The 18,005-nt window shown below is 39.8% G+C and overlaps 1 protein-coding gene across 4 annotated transcripts in view; it reads right to left on the bottom strand.

Annotated features, from left to right (window-relative positions):
- Positions 1-17,336, bottom strand: part of LOC141508174 (baculoviral IAP repeat-containing protein 2-like) — a 57,111-nt gene extending 39,775 nt beyond the window's left edge. For 2 of the 4 annotated variants that reach the window (XM_074216555.1, XM_074216558.1), the window contains exons 1-3: positions 16,991-17,095; positions 4,616-7,037; positions 4,404-4,503 (exon numbers count right to left, since the gene is read on the bottom strand). In XM_074216555.1, coding sequence (XP_074072656.1) covers positions 4,404-4,503; positions 4,616-5,459 — 944 coding nt within the window. In that variant the 5' untranslated portion in view covers positions 5,460-7,037; positions 16,991-17,095. Of the gene's footprint in view, positions 1-4,403; positions 4,504-4,615; positions 7,038-16,607; positions 16,682-16,990; positions 17,096-17,177 lie in introns of those variants that run through there. The other 2 variants (XM_074216556.1, XM_074216557.1) reach the window with 2 other exon arrangements.
- Between the last annotated feature and the right edge of the window lie 669 nt (positions 17,337-18,005).

Genomic DNA, 18,005 nt, shown 5'->3' with positions numbered 1-18,005 from the left:
TAAATTCACATAGCAGCAAGGTTATGTGTGAGATTCTGCAAGCAAACTGAGAATTACCAAAAGAGTAGGCTAGTTTTCAAAGAAGCAGAGGAACCAAACTACCAACATTAGCTAGAGAATGGAAAAAACAAAGCAATTCCAGAAAAACATCTACTACTTCTTTGTAAAAGCAAAAGTCAAGCCTTTGACTGTATAGATTAGGGATGTCCAAAATGCTGCCAGCAGTGAGATTTTATGTGGGCCCCCTGAGGGGTTTACTAAATGGTTTAGTAAAGGAAACTACCCCCCCCCCCCGAACTCTCACTAAAAGGGCAAAAAAAAAAAATATTTTCTATTGCTTCAATAAAAACTTTTAAAAGTTAGGTTGGATAGCCCAGGTGCAGATCACCACAAAATGTAGCAAATTCTCAAAAGTGATGGGACTATCAGATTATCTTGATAATGTTGATGATAATGCTTGTCTTTCATTTTCAAATTACATCAGGGAGGTGATGCCATGAATTTGATTTGAGTGAGGGGGTGCTGTGCTAAGACACCAGCCTCACTTTCTCCTCTAGAGCCATCTGGATCTAGTAGCCAGATATGAATCAGGATGACTGGAAACAGCCCAGAATGTAAGGAAATCGGGGTGAAGTGACTTGCCCAAGGTCACACAGCTTGACATGTCTGAGGTCAAATTTGAACTCAGATCCTTCTGACTCCAGGGTTGGTACTCTATCCACTGTCCTAACTGTCTTGTCCTCTGAAGAAGCAATTTGCAGGGCAAGAAGCAACAGTTTGAAATGGACATAGAACAACCAACCGGTTTGGATTGGAAAAGGAATATGAGAAGGCTCTATATTGTCACCTTATTAAACTCATATGCAGACCACATAATATGAAATGTCAGGCTGGACAAATCAAAAAGCCAGAATTAAAGTTGCTGGGAGAAATATCAACAATGACAGATAGGCAGATGATAATACTCCAATGGCAAAAAGTAAAGAATAATTAAGAAACCTCTTGATATGAGTGAAAGAGAGTGTAAAAGTTCACTTGGAGCTTAGTTTAAAAAAAAAAACAACTAAGATCTTGGTAACTAGCTACTTCCCTCACTCCCAAATAGAGGGAGAAAAAAATGGAAGCAGTATCAGATTTTATATTCGTGGGCTGAAAGATCATTGCAGACAGTGCTGCAGCCATGAAATTAAAAAGACACTGACTCCTTCGAAAGGAAAATTATGTCAAATTAGACAGGATACTAAAAAACAGATATCATTTTTGCTGACAAATGTCTGTGTAGTAGTCCAAGTTTTAATTTTTCTAGTAACAATATTTGGCTGTGGGAGTTGGACTAAAAGGAAAGCTGAGTGCTGATGCTTTTGAACTGTGGTGCTAGAGAAAACTTCTGAGAATTCTTTGGAGATAAAAATCAATCAGTATTGTTGTTAGGTTTTTCCATTTGTGCCCAACTTTTCAAGAATACATGTGGGATTTTTTTGGCAAAAATACTGTAGTGGCTTATCATTTCTTTCTCCAGTTCATTTTATTTATTTATTTATTTATTTGTTTGTTTTTGCAAGGCAACGGGGTTAAGTGGCTTGCCCAAGGTCATACAGTGATTACTAAGTGTCTGAGGCCAGATTTTTGAACTCAGGTACTCCTGACTCCAGGGCAGGTGCTCTATCCACTGAAAAACCTAGCCACCCCTTCTCCAGTTCATTTTAGATGAGAAACCTGAGGTAAAGCAGGTTAAATGACTTGCTCAGGATCACAAAGCTAGTATGTGTCTAAGGTCAAATTTGAATCCAGATCTTCCTAATTTCGGTTCAAAAGTTTGTGCCACCGAGTTAAAAAAAATTATCAGTCAATACTTAAAAGAAATTAATTCAGACTAGTCAAATATGAAAGTTGAAGCTTAAATACTTTGGCCACAAAATGAGAAAACAGAATTCATTAGAAAAAACCCTGATATTGGAAGAGATTGAAGGCAAAAGGAAAAGAGAATAGCAGAGAATATGGATAGAGTGTTATGTAAGCAACAAACATGAACTTGGATAGATTTTGGGTGAGAGGAGAGAATAGCAGGGCCTGCCATGCTATATATATATAGTCCATGGGGTCAAAGAGTCAGACACTACTAAATAACACAAGAAAAATCAAAATGTGGCCTAGAAGAATCTATTTCTATTTGAGTTGACCACCATGGATCTAACAGAAAAATCTACTGCCTGTTAACCACTACTTTAAATAGTAGTAAGGGAGAACCATAACTGGTAGCCACTCTCTGCTATTAAAATACACTTAAGAATCAAAAAGAGTGGGGCAGCTAGGTGGCATAGTGGAAAGAGCACCAGCTCTGGAGTCAAGAGGACATGAGTTCAAATTTAAATTCAGACACTTAATAATTGTGCTGTGTGACCTTGGGCAAGTTACTTAACCCCATTGCCTTGCAAAAAAAATATGAACAGTATTTACATCTTTCATTTCTAAACAACCCTGTGATTTCACATTCCTCTTCTACAAAATGACAATCAGCTAAGAAGAAATTCATTTCAAATTCTAGTTAAGGAATAATAAACTCCTTATTTCCTTAAGTCTACCTTCTCATATAAAAAGATAGTGATTTATTATATGAAGAGGTTTTTCTTTTCCATAACAATAAATAATATTTAGGCAATTAAGTCCTATAAAATTCAACTATTTTGTCATCAGTGTTAATTACTAGATTTTTACTGGAAAATTTTTATTGGAAAATGCCAATTTTTGATAACTTTCCAGTTGGTAAACTGATAAATTAAATACAATTCATAATGACTTCTAAATTAAATAAAATTCATAGCACTATTCATAGTAAAAATAATAAATTATTTACTTAATTAAACAGTGCTTTAAGGTTTATATACCATGTTCTAGAAAGGATTCACTTAAACAAAGTACAAGTTTCTATAGCATAAGAAGACAGGATTTGTGATATGCACTATGATACTCAATACCAGTAAGATGGCAGATTCAGCTAAATATTTAAGAACAAATGCTGATATTTATGGGTTGTTTTAAATTAAAAACCACAAAGATATACAAGAAAAGTATAGTAAAAAGTCATTATTAGAAACAAAGTAATCGGGGCGGCTAGGTGACTTAGTGGATAGAGCACCGGCCCTGGAGTCAGGAGTGCCTGGGTTCAAATCCGCTCTCAGACACTTAATAATTACCTAGCTGTTTGGCCTTGGGCAAGCCACTTAACCCCATTGCCTTGCAAAAAATAAAAGAAACAAAGTAATCTAGATTCGCTTCTTGCCCAAGATCACAAAACTAGTTAAACCAAGAGGAGAACCCAGTTCTCTTAGTTCCAGGCTCAGGATTTTGCCACAGTACTATAAAGGCCCCTAATTCAGCACTTCCTAAGTTATAACAGACAATCAACAGAGGGGGCACATACATTCAAAATGTCAGCAGTTTAGGGCCAAAGAGTAAAGAAGCAAACAACCCTCTCTTTCAGAACCACTGTATTACATAGCACAGTACAAATCAAGAACACCCTGAATCTCAAAAAGCAATTTAAGCATATTTAGTATTCTTAGTTTCCTGTCATAATAAGTAATGTCATATTTTAGGAAGATTTCCATAAAGAATGATTTAGATGGGGGTCGGCTAGGTAGTGCAGTGGATAGAGCACTGGCCCTGGAGTGAGGAGTACCTGAATTCAAATCTGGCCTCAGACAATAATTACCTAGCTGTGTAGCCTTAGGCAAGCCACTTAACCCCATTGCCTTGCCAAGACTTCAAAAACAAACAAACAAAAAAAAAGAATGATTTAGATGAAAAATGATTGCTATATGATAAAATTCAATCATCTGGAAAACACCCATCCACAACATATCATTCCTTCCCCATGCAACAGTTAAAATTAGACAGTGGCATGATCAATTTATTAGTAAAGTATGAATTTACCAATAAATAGGACCTCAGCTTCCCCAGCTAAACTTAGATTCTGAGGAAGCTAGAATCAACCACACAAGGAAATATGATTGAATGGAAACGGGGAATGAGAGCTAGCAACAATCCAGTTCTGTAAAGAAGAAATGTTCCACTGCTTGAGTCCACCTGCAAGGTTAGATAGGGAACCAGACTTCTTTGGATAACACCAACATCCTTCAGAGTAACAGGAGAACTGGACTTCTAAATTAAACTCATTATAGGACAGTGAATTTCTGAAGTTCAGAGACAATAAATCATGCTTTAGGCAGTAATAGAAAAAGAGCAATTAACTGTAGTTAGGATCAATTTAAAAAAACATAATCAATTTGATTATTTCAACCATTATATGTACATGAAGATTTAATGTAATTCAAATTTGAATCCAATCATTCAGTTAAGCCTACTTCTCTTAACATAATCTTGTCTATCATCAGAGTACTTGCCTTGGGAACCATTTGGCATGTTCCACCCAAGGATCATCTCCTGATTCCCAACATCTCAGTCCACCATCACAGCAAAAGCATTTGACATCATCATTTCGACCTAACAAAAAAGAAAATTGAACCAAAACTTGAATATGTGCAATGTTCTAATTTACTAATTAAAAATTTCATGGCTAAGAGCTATGAAAATTCCTCTGATTTAGGTTTCTTACCCACATAATAAAAGCCAGCACTTGCAAGCTGCTCTGGATGAACTGGAATTTGAGGTGGCCAGGTCACAAAGGTTTTTGCACGGGCTGCATGGGTTTGCATGCTCAGATTAGAGACACTGAACCTTGATGCTTCTTGGATTTGATTTTCCAGGAAAGGACAATTAGGAAAATGTCTCCGATGTTCTGACATGGCATCATCTTTTGGTTCCCAATTACTCAGTTTCCCACCACAGGCAAAGCAAGCTACCATGTCTCCAGGTCCTATGTAATAAAAGCCAGCTCTTGCCAGATCTAATGGTGACAGAAACGTCAATGGCCACATCTGATAAGTAAGAATTCTGGCATCTTCAGTACTCATTGAATAACTGTAGGGACTGGTGTTCAAAGGGGACAAGTCCTCAGCTGCTCTGGAATTAACTGGCTCCAGTGGAAAACTGGAATAAGAACCACTGAAATACCCACTCTGTCCTGAACTGGAAGATAATGAACGTGAGGTATTATTCACTGAAGAAGAAAATGTAGACTGAGAAGATCCCATATTAACTGCGATCAAATTCTGAATGAAGGCACAGCTAGGATATAGCTGTTTATGTTTGTCAATAGCATTGTCTCCTTGTTTCCAATTATCCAGCATTAAGCCACAACAGAAACATTTAACTTTATCGTTCACACCAGTGTAATAAAATCCAGCCCGAGCAAGACTCCTTTCTGAGATTGGAACATTGACTGGGAAAGCAGAGTATGTAGACATTCTGTAAAGTTCACATGACAAATCATATTTCATTTCATGTGCATCACTAGTCATCAAACGTGATAGCAAAACACTGTCCTCTACCACGTTCATAATTGAGTATTTGGGGAATAAAATGGGACAAGTCTTTCTCTGGGAGGTAGTTTTGTGCGTGAATTTGTAATATTAGTTAAATATTTAGCTAAAAACAAACAAGTGTATGTTTTCATCTTTTTACACTAAAAAACTGAGATTTAAGTAAGTAGCAAGTGTTATTGGATGTCCAGCATTTGAATTACATAATGTCCTCTTTAAGAAGTAATTTTCCCAGATCACCTGAATGGTATCTAGTATTTTACTTTGGATTTAATTAACTCTTTCAGGCTTATAGGGTGCTATTTTTATCATCATGTTGCTCAATTAGTACAATGCTACCTCAATGAACTGAAAGTTGTTGCACTTTATAGAGATATACATCATAAACCCACATTTATATTCATATACATATGTATATTTCTGTATTTCAAAAACCTTGAAAAATTAGAGAAAACTCAAATTATCTTTTTTTGCTTTTTACAGGAAGCTGTAAAACCTGATCATTTAAAAGTGTGTATATATATGTATATATATATACATATACATACATATATATATATATATATATAGTGCTAGAGAAGATACAAAAAATAATCACTTTTAGATCCTATTTAACACTTATTTTCCTAAAGGCATTTTTCAAAGGACAAAAAATATCTTAACCACTTGAAACAAACTTTACAATGTTAGAAATATTTTTAATTATACTGCCAAATTGAGGCCATGCTTAAAAAAGTTAATGGAATGCTTTACAATCTAGTATTCTTTAACTTCACTTTCAAAGTCCAACACACACAAACTTGTACACTGAATAAAGATAAATATGGTTTCTTCCGGCCAAATTTTGTTTTCCTTCTATATTTTGTCACTTGCTAAACTTCACACAAATATTAATGCTTCTGTTTTGAAGTAAAAGGTTGGGGGCGGCTAGGTGGTGCAGTGGATAGAGCACCAGCCCTGGAGTCAGGAGGACCTGAGTTCAAAGCTGGCCTCAGATAATATTACCCAGCTGTGTGACCATGGGCAAGTCATTTAACCCCATTGCTTTAAATTAAAGAAAAAGAAAACCTTGAAGTAAAAGGTTGATGATTTATTCAATATTTTTGCAGTATCTGTTAGTCCTCTATTTCACTATAACTAGTTTTAAAACCTTCTATAATTTAGAACTCCCTGATGTTATACTTTTCCTACAGATTTTTCTATAAACTTCAAAAAGGTATTAATTACTATGCAGAAGCTTTTTCTTTGCATTTAAAAAATAAAGTTACAGCACATTTTCTGGGGATCATATATATAGAAGAGCTATCATTTTTACCTAAGGATATACCAAAACACCTGACAGTTTTTTCCTATATGCTTAAAAATTGCTGCCCTACCAAAAAATTATTGTATAGATGCACAATGCATCATTAACTCTCAAAAGGTACTTTAAAATCATCCTTCATTATTTAATATCTATATTCAACAAGCACAAAACTACCTCCCAGGGTTTAGACTATGTCCCTTTAAAAATCCTAGGTCTCCATACTGGAATTTGTTGCTTTGAAGAAGAAAATGAAAATGTCTACAAAACACAAGTCTTCTTTGATGTAAGATCTGAAAACAAAACACATGAAGAAGCATTTTAGAAAATATAGCATTTAAAATATATATATATATATATATATATATATATATATATATATATGGCATTTGTTGTTATCAAATGGAACTCAAAAATCTGAATCACAATGAATTCTAGAAATAAATTCCCAGGGAAAAAAAAAGATTTCAATTTCAACCATTTATTAGCAAAATGTACTAAATGTTCACCATGAGAAATGACTGGTAACTGTAAACAAAAACAGCAAGAAACTTGCTTCCAGAAAACATGAAAACAGGAGAAATCCTTCCTCCCTGACTAACATCTTCTTTGCAGGCTTATCATCCACATAATGCTGCCTAATTGTGGCTATTCCTCAAGTTTTTGATCTGGCCCTTTTCTCTTTTCCTCTATCTTGTGGACTGCTAAACTCACTAGTTCACATGGGTTTAACTATCATCTCTATGCAGATAACACTTAGATCTACAAATCCAGTTCCAGTCTCCCATGAGCTTATAACTCATTCTTTCTAGAACCGTTCTCTCTTCAAAACAATTTCAGTGACCCAGGGCCATAGTTTCATTATTATCCTCAATTCCTCACTCTCCCTCACTCCTCTATTCAATCAGTTGCCAAGTCTAGCTCTTTCTACCTTCACATCTCTTTCATCCCACCCATTTTTCCACTTGTAAAGTGGAAAGTGCCCTCTTCCTCTCTCACCAGGATCACTGCAACAGGTTTTCCTGTCTAAAATCTCTCATAATTCTACTTGTAGCTGCTGTGTTCCAAGAGGACCATGTCATCATAAACATGATGACACGACTTGCACATTATGTTCATTATAGTGAGGGGAGTGTTGTGCAAAGATATCCTTCTCACTGCCTTTTCCAGAATTGTTTCACCCATTGGCCTGATTTGATAGATGGTGATGTCTGGATGCTGTGTGGAAAATCCCCCCCACACCAATGTGGAACCAGGACCAAGCACTGGGGAAGAATCACACATCAGGCGAATGGACTGCCCCTGGTGCCTAACCACCAAGGCCACCACTCCACCTAATGCTGAGGGACTGCACACTGAACTGAGTCAAGATCTGGCTTTGAACTTGAGAGTACTAGTGCTCTCTCACTCTTGGTAATGATCCTTCCGCAGGTTAACCTACCAAAAAACCTTATTACAACTTTTAATTCTTCTAAGACAAATTTGACCACCTTCTCAGCACTTTGCTGGAATTCTGGGCCGCCCCAGACAGAGGTGATCCAAGGACCTCACTAAACCATCCAATCTCACAATTCTAGTGCATTCTATACTGCTCCCTTAAACATATATTTGACCATGTTACCTTTGATTTAACCAACTCTAAGGATTTCTTATTGCCTCTGGAATAAAAACTCTTCTAACACAACCTAGTTTCAACCTGCCTTTCTGGTCTTGTTGGACACTACTCTCCCTACTTCACTCTGCAAGCTGAGTCAAATTGACCTTCTATTTCTTATTCACATTATTCCAGAGTCTCTATGCATTATCTGGAATGCACCTCCTTACTGAGTCTTTCTCTTTCTTTAAGATACAGTTTGCAAACTGTATGTGCATGAATTCTTTCCTGATTTTCCCCAACTTCTAATGCCCCCTTTCCATGGTACCTGGCATTAAAACATTTGGATGTTTTTAAGTGTCCTCATGAGTGTATTGTATTTATTAACTTTTTATTTATCCTGTATTGTATATGTATTTGTTGTCTCTTCCATTAGAATGTAAGATCAATGCAAGCAGAGATCATTTCATTCCTTGTAATTTTAGCCTCTAGACAATTCTAAAAGACTTATGATGGAAAATATCATCCATATCCAGAGAAGGAACTATGAAGTTTAAATGCAGACCAAAACTTAACTACATTTGATTTTTAAGTTGTCTTAAATACTATGTTTCTTTTCTTCTGTAATGTTTTTCTCTGTTCTGATTTAATTCTTCTTCCACGACATGATTAATAATGGATCTATGTCAGGGCAAGGAAGGAGAAAAGTAAAACTCAAAATTCTGCAAAAAGATGATTGTCGAAAACTACTGTTACATGTAGTTGGAAAACCAAAAAATAAACTATTACTTCCTGTGCTTTTATCCCCAACACCTAGCACAATGTCTGGCATATAGCAGGCATATAGGGCAGCTGGGAGACTAGAGCACTGTGAGTCTGAAATCAGGAAGACCTGAGTTCAAATTCACAATCAGAGAGATTTACTGATTTAATAACCCTGGGCAGATCATTTCACCTCTGTCCTTTCTGGTTTTCTCAATTGTAAAATGGGAATAATAGCACCTACCTCCTAAAGCTGTTGTGCAAACAAGATATTCCTGGTACACGGTAGGTGCTTAATAAATATTTGTTTCCTGTTTCTTCTGACTGGGCACAGAATTTTTCTGTTTTACATAACCACACTATCTAACTACTCAATCAACATTTATCAAATAAATATATTCTATGTTCCAGATACTGTGCTAAGCCCAGAGTGTAGAAAGACAAATACAAATCTCTCTCCTAGAAGACTGGGTAAACTTATTAGTCATCATATCTTTCTTCTTTGCTGCATGTCTTTTGCCAAGTCATTTAAACTCTCTGGACCTCAGTTCATCTTCTATAAAATGAAGAGGTTGAACTAAATGGCCTTCCAGTTCTAAATCTAGGATTCTATCATCTCCCTACTCTCCAGATTATCATAGATAAGTTTTTATTTAAAACAGATAGAATAGGGCAGCTAGGTGGTGCAGTGGATGGCAGACCAGCCCTGGAGTCAGGAGGACTTGAGTTCAAATTTGATCTCAGACACTTAATAATTAATTAGCTGTGTGACCTGGGGCAAGTCACTTACCCCATTGCCTTGCCAAAAGAAAAAAACAAACAAAAAAAAACAGATAGAATGTCTTTATGTAAAAACAAAGATGAAAGAATTTGAAGAAGTAGAAGGGATTCTTGATTTATAATGGGAGGCAAAATAGTAGAGAAACAGGACACAGCAGAAAAGGACTATACTTCCAATAAGGTAAAGATATTAGGCTTTTCCCAGAAAAGAATTGGATCCTTTAAGAATGAAGTAGTTGCTTCTCTCTAAGAAACAAAGATATGGATCCATAGTTGTAACCAAGGCAGAGATTATCTGGAGGAAGATAAGACAAGTAGTGGTGGTTAGTGACTAAACTCCCTGCTAAGACCACAACACAGCTATTTGCTAATTTGACATTAACAACAAAGAAATCTAGTCTTCAATGAACAAGTATTCAAGACATGACAAAGAACTTCATAAGATAATGCTAATCCTAAGGACTACTACCTTCTTAGAGTGATGTAAAACAAATGATAGAAGAATTTCTGAAAGCATTGTCAAATATGAATGATCCTGGACAAGAAACTTTTGTTAGCTTCATCACTCTTGTTATAAAAAAAAGCACAGGTTTCAAATGAAAGATAAATGTAGGAGTAAGCATAAGCCATATTGTATAGTATTTGGTTAGTAAAATAATATCTTCAAACAATATTTTGATTTCTCAACCACACCTTAAAATATAGAAAGAAATTCTTGATAAGGAACAACATGCAGATAATATGTGGCTAAGAATATATTTGCCTTACAAATTCAATAAAATGGACTTTAAAACTTAGAATAAGGGGTCAGGAAAAATACAATTATACATCAGCATATGTATATCTCCCAAGTTTCTGGAAAGTTTTTGACAACTTAAGACAAAAAAATAAAAGTAGATATATGGCCTATAATTCTAAAGGACAAAATATCTAAGAAAACAGTCTTCAATAAAGCTTGGGGTCTCAGCTGCCTTTACACAAACGCACTAAATATGAGTAACAAGTAAACTGAATAAGCTAATGCCAAAGCCAAATTTGGCTTAACTGCAATCACTGAGATATGACAACAAGTGCCCCATAACGGAAATATGGCAATCTATTCAAAAGGCAGAAGTGGAACAGAACTTCATATTTAGAAGACAGACTCAAGTATATTCTTATGAAGAAATTCAGGAAAAATAAGAAGAAATGAGAACAAAGAGCACTTGGGTACAAATGGATTATTAAGAGAAGTGATATTGTCCTTATGAGTTTACTAGAAACCACCAGGATAGGAGAAAGAAATATCAGAGTAGAGAGAAAAGGAATCACAAATCTAGAGAATATGGTGATAGGAGACTTCAAATTTCTAGATATTTGCAAGAGCTTTCTCTTTCCATTGACTTGCCTCAATAATAATTTATTCTTTCAAAAGACAGAAAAAAAATAGCAAAGATTAACTTATTCTGGTTTAAAAATATGGAGATGTCATTGAGAGAAATAATACTATGTTCAAAGGAAGTTTATAAACTTGCTCAATTCTGCCATCACACTATAAGTGGGAATACTGCAAACACTTCTGGATACCACACAGTTAGCAAAGACACTGATAAGCTGGAAAACATCCAGAAAAAAGCCAACAGGATGTAAACAGCCTTGAAATTATGCCCTTTGAAAACTGATTAAAGGAATTGAGGATTTTTTCACCTGGCAAAGAGGAAACTTAGGCAATAGAGACATAACTGTCTACATAAGGGGCACAGAAAGGGTCTACTTGATTCTTTCTGATGGATCCCAAAGGGCAAAACTAGGAGCAACAAGTGGAAGTCACAGAGAAAAACTTCAGCTTGTAGTAAGGATACACCTGCTAGCAATTGGCTTTATGCTTTAAAAATAGAATGGGTTACACACCTTAGGAGCTGATTTGCATTCAAAGTTTTCTTCATACAAAGGCTGATGATTGACTATTGTCAGGTATTGACTTCTCTGAGCATCTGACACTACTGACCATCTTCCCTGGGAGTTCACAAAAATAATTTCTCTGTTCTCTTCCTTTCTATAAGACAGTCTCCACTGTTGGCTTATTATCATATCATGCCCCCAATTGTAGGTTTAACCCAAGGTTTTGTCCTGGGAATCCCTAAATACTCCCAAGGATTATCATCACTATGCAAATCTACATTATCAGCTCCAACAAGTTTCTTTCTAAAGTTCCAGTCTTACATCAAGAGCCTATTGGTCATTTCCAACTCAACATCCTCTAAGCATCCCAAATGTAAAATGTCAAGATCAGGACGCATTATTTTTCTCAAAACCTTCCTTCCAAAACCTTTCTTATAGAGCAGAACTGTCCAAAATGTTGGCAGTGGGATTTTATGCAGTCCCCTGTGGGATTACTAAATGCTTCAATAAATGAAGCCAAGCTAAAATGACAAATCAAAATATATTATCTATTGTTTCAATAAAAACTTTTAGTTAGGTTGGACAACTCTGCTATAGAAGACAGCTAGATGGCGCAGTGGAAGGAGCATGGGCCTTGGAGTCAGGAGAATGAGTTCAATTTCAGCCTCAGGCACTTAATATTTACTTAGCTATGTGACCTTGGCCAAGTTACTTTGCCCCCACTGCCAGGCCAAAAAAAAAATTTCCTATTTCTGTTAAGGGCACCATCTTAAGTTTGGTAAACTGGATTTACAAACCATGTAATTCTTTCCCACATAGCTAGTCATTTGCCAAATTTTACTGTTTGTATCTCTCCCATTCAAATCTCTCTACTCAGAATCAGAATCTCAATTCAGGTCCTATCACCTCTCCCCTCAAGTTTTTTCGTACTATATTCTATCTTTCACAAAGATGCCAATAACTTTGCAAAAGAACAAATATGACCAAATCACATCCCTCTATCAAGTTCCACTGATTTCCTAATGCCCCTGTGATTAAAATATAAACGCTTCAGTTTAGCTTTTAAAGACCTTCACTACATGGTACACAACTTCTTTCCAGTCTCACTGACCATTATTTCCCCTTCTTTGATCCAGCCAAACTTCTCTTCTGGTTTTTTTTTTTAGATAACTGATGATGATGATGTTTGTCCTTTTCTCAAAGGGAAGTGATGTCATAATATGAGAGTTAATTGGATTTGAGTAAGGAGATTGTGCTAAGTCATCAGCCTCACTTATTACTCTGGAGTCATCGGGATCCAGTAGTCAGATATAAATCAGGACGACTGGAAATGGTCCTGGATGTGAAGCAATCAGGGTTAAGTGACTTGCCCAAAGTCACACAGTTATTAAGTGAGGCTATATTTGAACCCAGGTAATCCTGATTTCAGGCCAGTGCTTGACCACTCTGCCATCTAGCTTCCCTTCTTCTACCCCTCTGTACCATCCAGCTGGCCTTCTGTAGATAACTACAGTGACAAAGAAATAGATTCTCATTAAGGAGTAAAAGACTAAACAAAAGTCTGCATGTTGAGTTAACAAACTATTACTGAATGCATGTCCTCAGTTCTTCCTATTCAGCACTTTTGACCAACACTTTCACTCTATCTATAAATAGATTTACCACCCATTTATAAGATGGTGTAGCAAAGAGCATTAACACCATCCTCTCAGTCTCTCTCAGGTTCAAAATCTAGGTGTCACCCTTGACTTCTCACTCTGTCTCACCTATCCAAATTGTTCACAAGGCCTGTTGATTTCACCTTTATAACATCTCTTAAATACATTCCCTTCTCTCTTCTGTTATTTCCATCACCCTAAACTACTGCAAGTCTGCTGATTTATCAGCCTGCCAAAAGTCTCTCATTCACTACTCAGATACCAAAGTGATCCTTGTACTATGAACATATAGTCCCCTAATCAATAAACTCCATAGGCTCACCATCACATTCAGAATCAAATATGAAATTTTATTTGGCATTCAAAGCCCTTCACATTTACCTAGCTTATCTTTATCCAACCAAATTCCTCTTTCCCCCTTCTCCCCACAACTGGCCTTGGTGTTCCTCTTACAAGACACATCTCTTGGTTCTGAGCATATTCTCTGGCTCTCTCCCATGCCTGAAATGCTCTCCTTCCTCATCTCTGTCTCCCTTCAAATCCCATCTAAAATCCCACCTAAAATCCTACATGTAGAAGCCAATGAAAAGAATAAATTCACTTTATAATTATGGACTTTATATTATTAAATATAATTTCTCATTAGAATGGGAAAGCTCCTTACGCAGATTGTTAGCAGCTTTGTACTATGTAACCACAGCACCTAGCACAGTATCTGGCACATAACAGGCGCTTCATAAATATTTATTATTAGTGACACTGTCACAAAGAAGGGATATACATGCCAAAAAGGTAAAAAAACCACCAGCCAATCTTTCACAGTGCTGCCCAGATCTTCCTAAATGCATATATTCTGATCATGCTACTTCTCCTTTAAAATATGAAGTTCATTTTGAGGAGCAGTTCCTTGTCCTTTCACATTTGATTCTAACCTGTTTTCCCAGAGTTATTGTATCTTTATGCTGCTACTCATCAACCAAACTGAACTACTTTCTATTGCCTCTGCATCCTGTTCCTACTCATATCTGTGCTTTTAATTGTGTAGTCTCAAAAGTTTAAAACATATTTTCTCCAACTCCTTTTCCCCAATGCAAATCATTGAAATTTTTCCTTTCCTTTAAGCCTCAGTTCAGATACCATCTCCTTCTGAAATTTCTCACAGCACTTTACCTAGATTCTTCTTTAAACGTCTATCTCCCATATATTGGTTTATTTGTTGTGCCTGTGTATTTCTTCCCTCATTCAATTATAAATTTCACTGAGAATTAGTGCAGTGCCTTTAATATATATATATATTTTTTTAGTGCAAGGCAATGGATTTAAGTGGCTTGCCCAAGGCCACACAGCTAGGTCATTATTAAGTGTCTGAGGCCGGGTTTGAACCCAGGTACTCCTGACTCCAGATCCGGTGCTCTATTCACTGTGCCATCTAGCTGCCTGCCTTTAATATTTATAAAGTACTTAATAAAGATGAGCTCACTTAAATATTACCTTTTTTCTTTTTTGTTTGCAAGGCCGTTAAGTGTCTTGCCCAAGGTCACACAGCCAGTAAGTTACCAAGTGTCTCTGGCCGAATTTTAACTCAGATCCTGATTCCGGGACTGGCGGGTGTTCTAAACACTTTGCCCCTATATATTACCTTAAGATTCACAGAGCACTATCCTCTCAAGTAGGCAATGTGGGTATTATTGTCATTTTTATGAAAAAAAAATAGAGTGAGACGAAGTGAGATTCAAAATCACATTATCAAGCTCAAGCTTGAAACACAGGTCTCTACGGTCCAATTCCAATATCCTAGGCCACAGAAAGTTTATGAATGCTTGAGGGGGGTGGCTAGGTGGCGCAGTGGATAAAGTACCGGCCCTGGAGTCAGGAATACCTGGGTTCAAATCCGGGCTCAGACACTTAATAATGACCTAGCTGTGTGGCCTTGGGCAAGCCACTTAACCCCGTTTGCCTTGCAAAAAAAACCAAAACCTAAAAAATAAAATAAAATAAAAATAAATGCTAGAGGGGAAATTTCAAAAATCATACTAAAGTCTAACTGTAGTTTAAATTATTTTACATGCAAAAGTCCTTGGTTTCAAATCATAAGGGTGGCTTCCCCTTGTGAACACGAACACTCACTTCACCCCTCTGGCCATCAATTTCCTATTGCCAATCAGTCAAAAAACAGTCACTAAGTACCTACTGCTTTTAAAAATTATAAAGTCTGGAGTTTTTAATCTGGAGACCATGAACTTTCAAAAACTTTTAACTATTTCAATATAATTGGCTTGCTTTATCATACTATGTATTTTATTTTCTGCCTTTAAAAACAGGAGGCCAGGGGCAGTTAGGCGGCACAGTGGGTAGAGCACCGGCCCTGCAGTCAGGAGGACCGGAGTTCAAATCCGACCTCAGACACTTAATAATGACCTAGCTGTGTGGCCTTGGGCAAGCCGCTTAACCCCATTTTCTTGCAAAAAATAAAACCTAAAAAAAAATCCCGAAGGTCGAAGGGGCCGTCATCACACACGCACACTTTCCTGAGACTTTCCACCTCTCACTTTACGAAGCGGCCCTGTAGCCGGTCCGGGGCGGAGGGAGGGCTTATAAAAGACAAATAGCCGTCCTAAGTCCCGGATCAAATGAAAATTCTGCAGCCGAACTTGGTAAGCAGAGCGGCGAAAGCAGGGCATGCAGTGCCCGGCCATGCTGGGAGCGGGCCGGGGCCGGGGCCGGGGGCCGGGGGCCGGGGCCATGCAGTGCCCGGCCATGCTGGGAGCGGGCCGGGGCCGGGGCCATGCAGTGCCCGGCCACGCTGGGAGCGGAGCGGAGCGGGCCGGGGGCCGGGGCCGGGGCCGGGGCCGGGGCCGGGGGCCGGGGGCCGGGGCCGGGGCCGGGGCCGGGGCCGGGGGCCGGGGGCCGGGGGCCGGGGCCGGGGCCGGGGCCATGCAGTGCCCGGCCATGCTGGGAGCGGGCCGGGGCCGGGGGCCGGGGGCCGGGGGCCGGGGCCGGGGCCGGGGGCCGGGGCCGGGGCCGGGCCCGGGAAATAAAAATGCAACAGTAATAAAGAGGCGCCCGGGAAACGCTCGCTCCCTCCCGGCCCCGGGGCCCCGCCCAGCGCCCCCCGCGCCCCCAGGGCCCGGCGCCCGCCCCCCACCCCCGGCCCCCCGGGCCCAAACCAGGAAAGCGCCCGTACGCACCGGGCCCCGGGGGCGTGGCCGGCTCGGCGCGCGGGACACGCGGCTGCGGCGTCCGTCCGGCGCGGCCTCCCGCGGCAGCAGGGCCGGGCCGGGCCGGGGCAGTGGTCGGGCCCGCGCCCCTCCGGACACAGGCGCCCCGGGCCCGCTCCCGGCGGAGGAGGACGCCGCGTGACGTCACCACGCCCCTCCCGCCCACCCGCGGGGCGGGGGGGGGAGCCGGGCCCCCGCCGCTGGTGGCCCGGGCTTGGCAATAAACTGGGCCCGCTTCTGGGGCGCCCTCCCCCCTCGATTTTAGGAGTCGCCTCGAGGCGTTTGGCCGCGCGATTTTTTTCACCGAAACAAACCCCCCCCAAAAAAAAATTAAAAAAAAAAAAGAAACAAACCAGACTCGAGCGTCCAGGGGCTACATGGGGACGGGTCGGCCCGAAAGGCCACCTCTGGCAAGGTGAGAGGGCCGGAGTCGGGGCGGGGCGGGGCCGCGGGCGGGCTCGTGCGCGTGCGCGCCCTCCTCGCCCTTTTTTCCACCCAGGCCTGGGCCACAGCCCCCACGGGTTTTGGGGTTTTTTTTACCGTATAACCTAGGCCCTCTTAACGCCCGTGTCTCGCTCCTTCCATTCCTAGTTGATCTTTCTGGAGGATGAAAACAAGCCGTCGCCTTGGGGAACCTGCAGGACGCAGACTCGGCCGGACTAGTACCGGCAGCCAGGGGAATTCCAGGACCCCGAACGTTTCCTGTTTGGCCCGACAGGCAGTGAACATCCTGTGCCAGAAAAGAAACGGCCCGTCCCCCTGCCGAGCGAAAACAAGGCGCTCCACATCTAGCGAAAGCCGCTTCTGAGTTTCATCTGCCCGATGCAAAGCACAAAGACACAAGGAAGAGGGGAAAAGTCATAGAGAATCTGGAAAGGGACCTTGGAGGTCACCTAGACCAACGCCTTCGTTGTACAGATGAGAAAACTGAGGCCAAAGAAGAAGAAAGGACATCTCCGGAGTCCCAGAAGCGGTGACTCAACCTGGGCTCCCTGACCCGAAATCATGTGCTCTTCCACCTCACTCACCTCTCGTGGCTCCGACTGTCTCCGATCTCTAGCTTTGGACAATATCCGATATCCAACCTCAAGTTAAATGTGTCAAAACCGAATCCACTCTATATTAATATGTATTGGTATATATATATCTAAATTCTTTGAGATCAGGACCTGCGTCTTACTCATCTTTAGATTTCCCTCAATTCCTAGCAATCCCTCTACTATTAAAGCCGAGTGATTATTGGCTGTTGCCAAAAAGAGAAGCAGACTGACATTTGTAAAGCTATTATCATACTAGCCGTGGATCGGTATTTGAAAAGAAGCTGAATTAGCTGATTCACCGACGAGGAACTGTTGAAGATCTCTATCT

Source organism: Macrotis lagotis, chromosome 1 (assembly GCF_037893015.1).
Source record: "Macrotis lagotis isolate mMagLag1 chromosome 1, bilby.v1.9.chrom.fasta, whole genome shotgun sequence".
NCBI classification, from domain to species: domain Eukaryota; kingdom Metazoa; phylum Chordata; class Mammalia; order Peramelemorphia; family Peramelidae; genus Macrotis; species Macrotis lagotis.
This window is presented reverse-complemented; position numbering and strand designations above follow the sequence as displayed.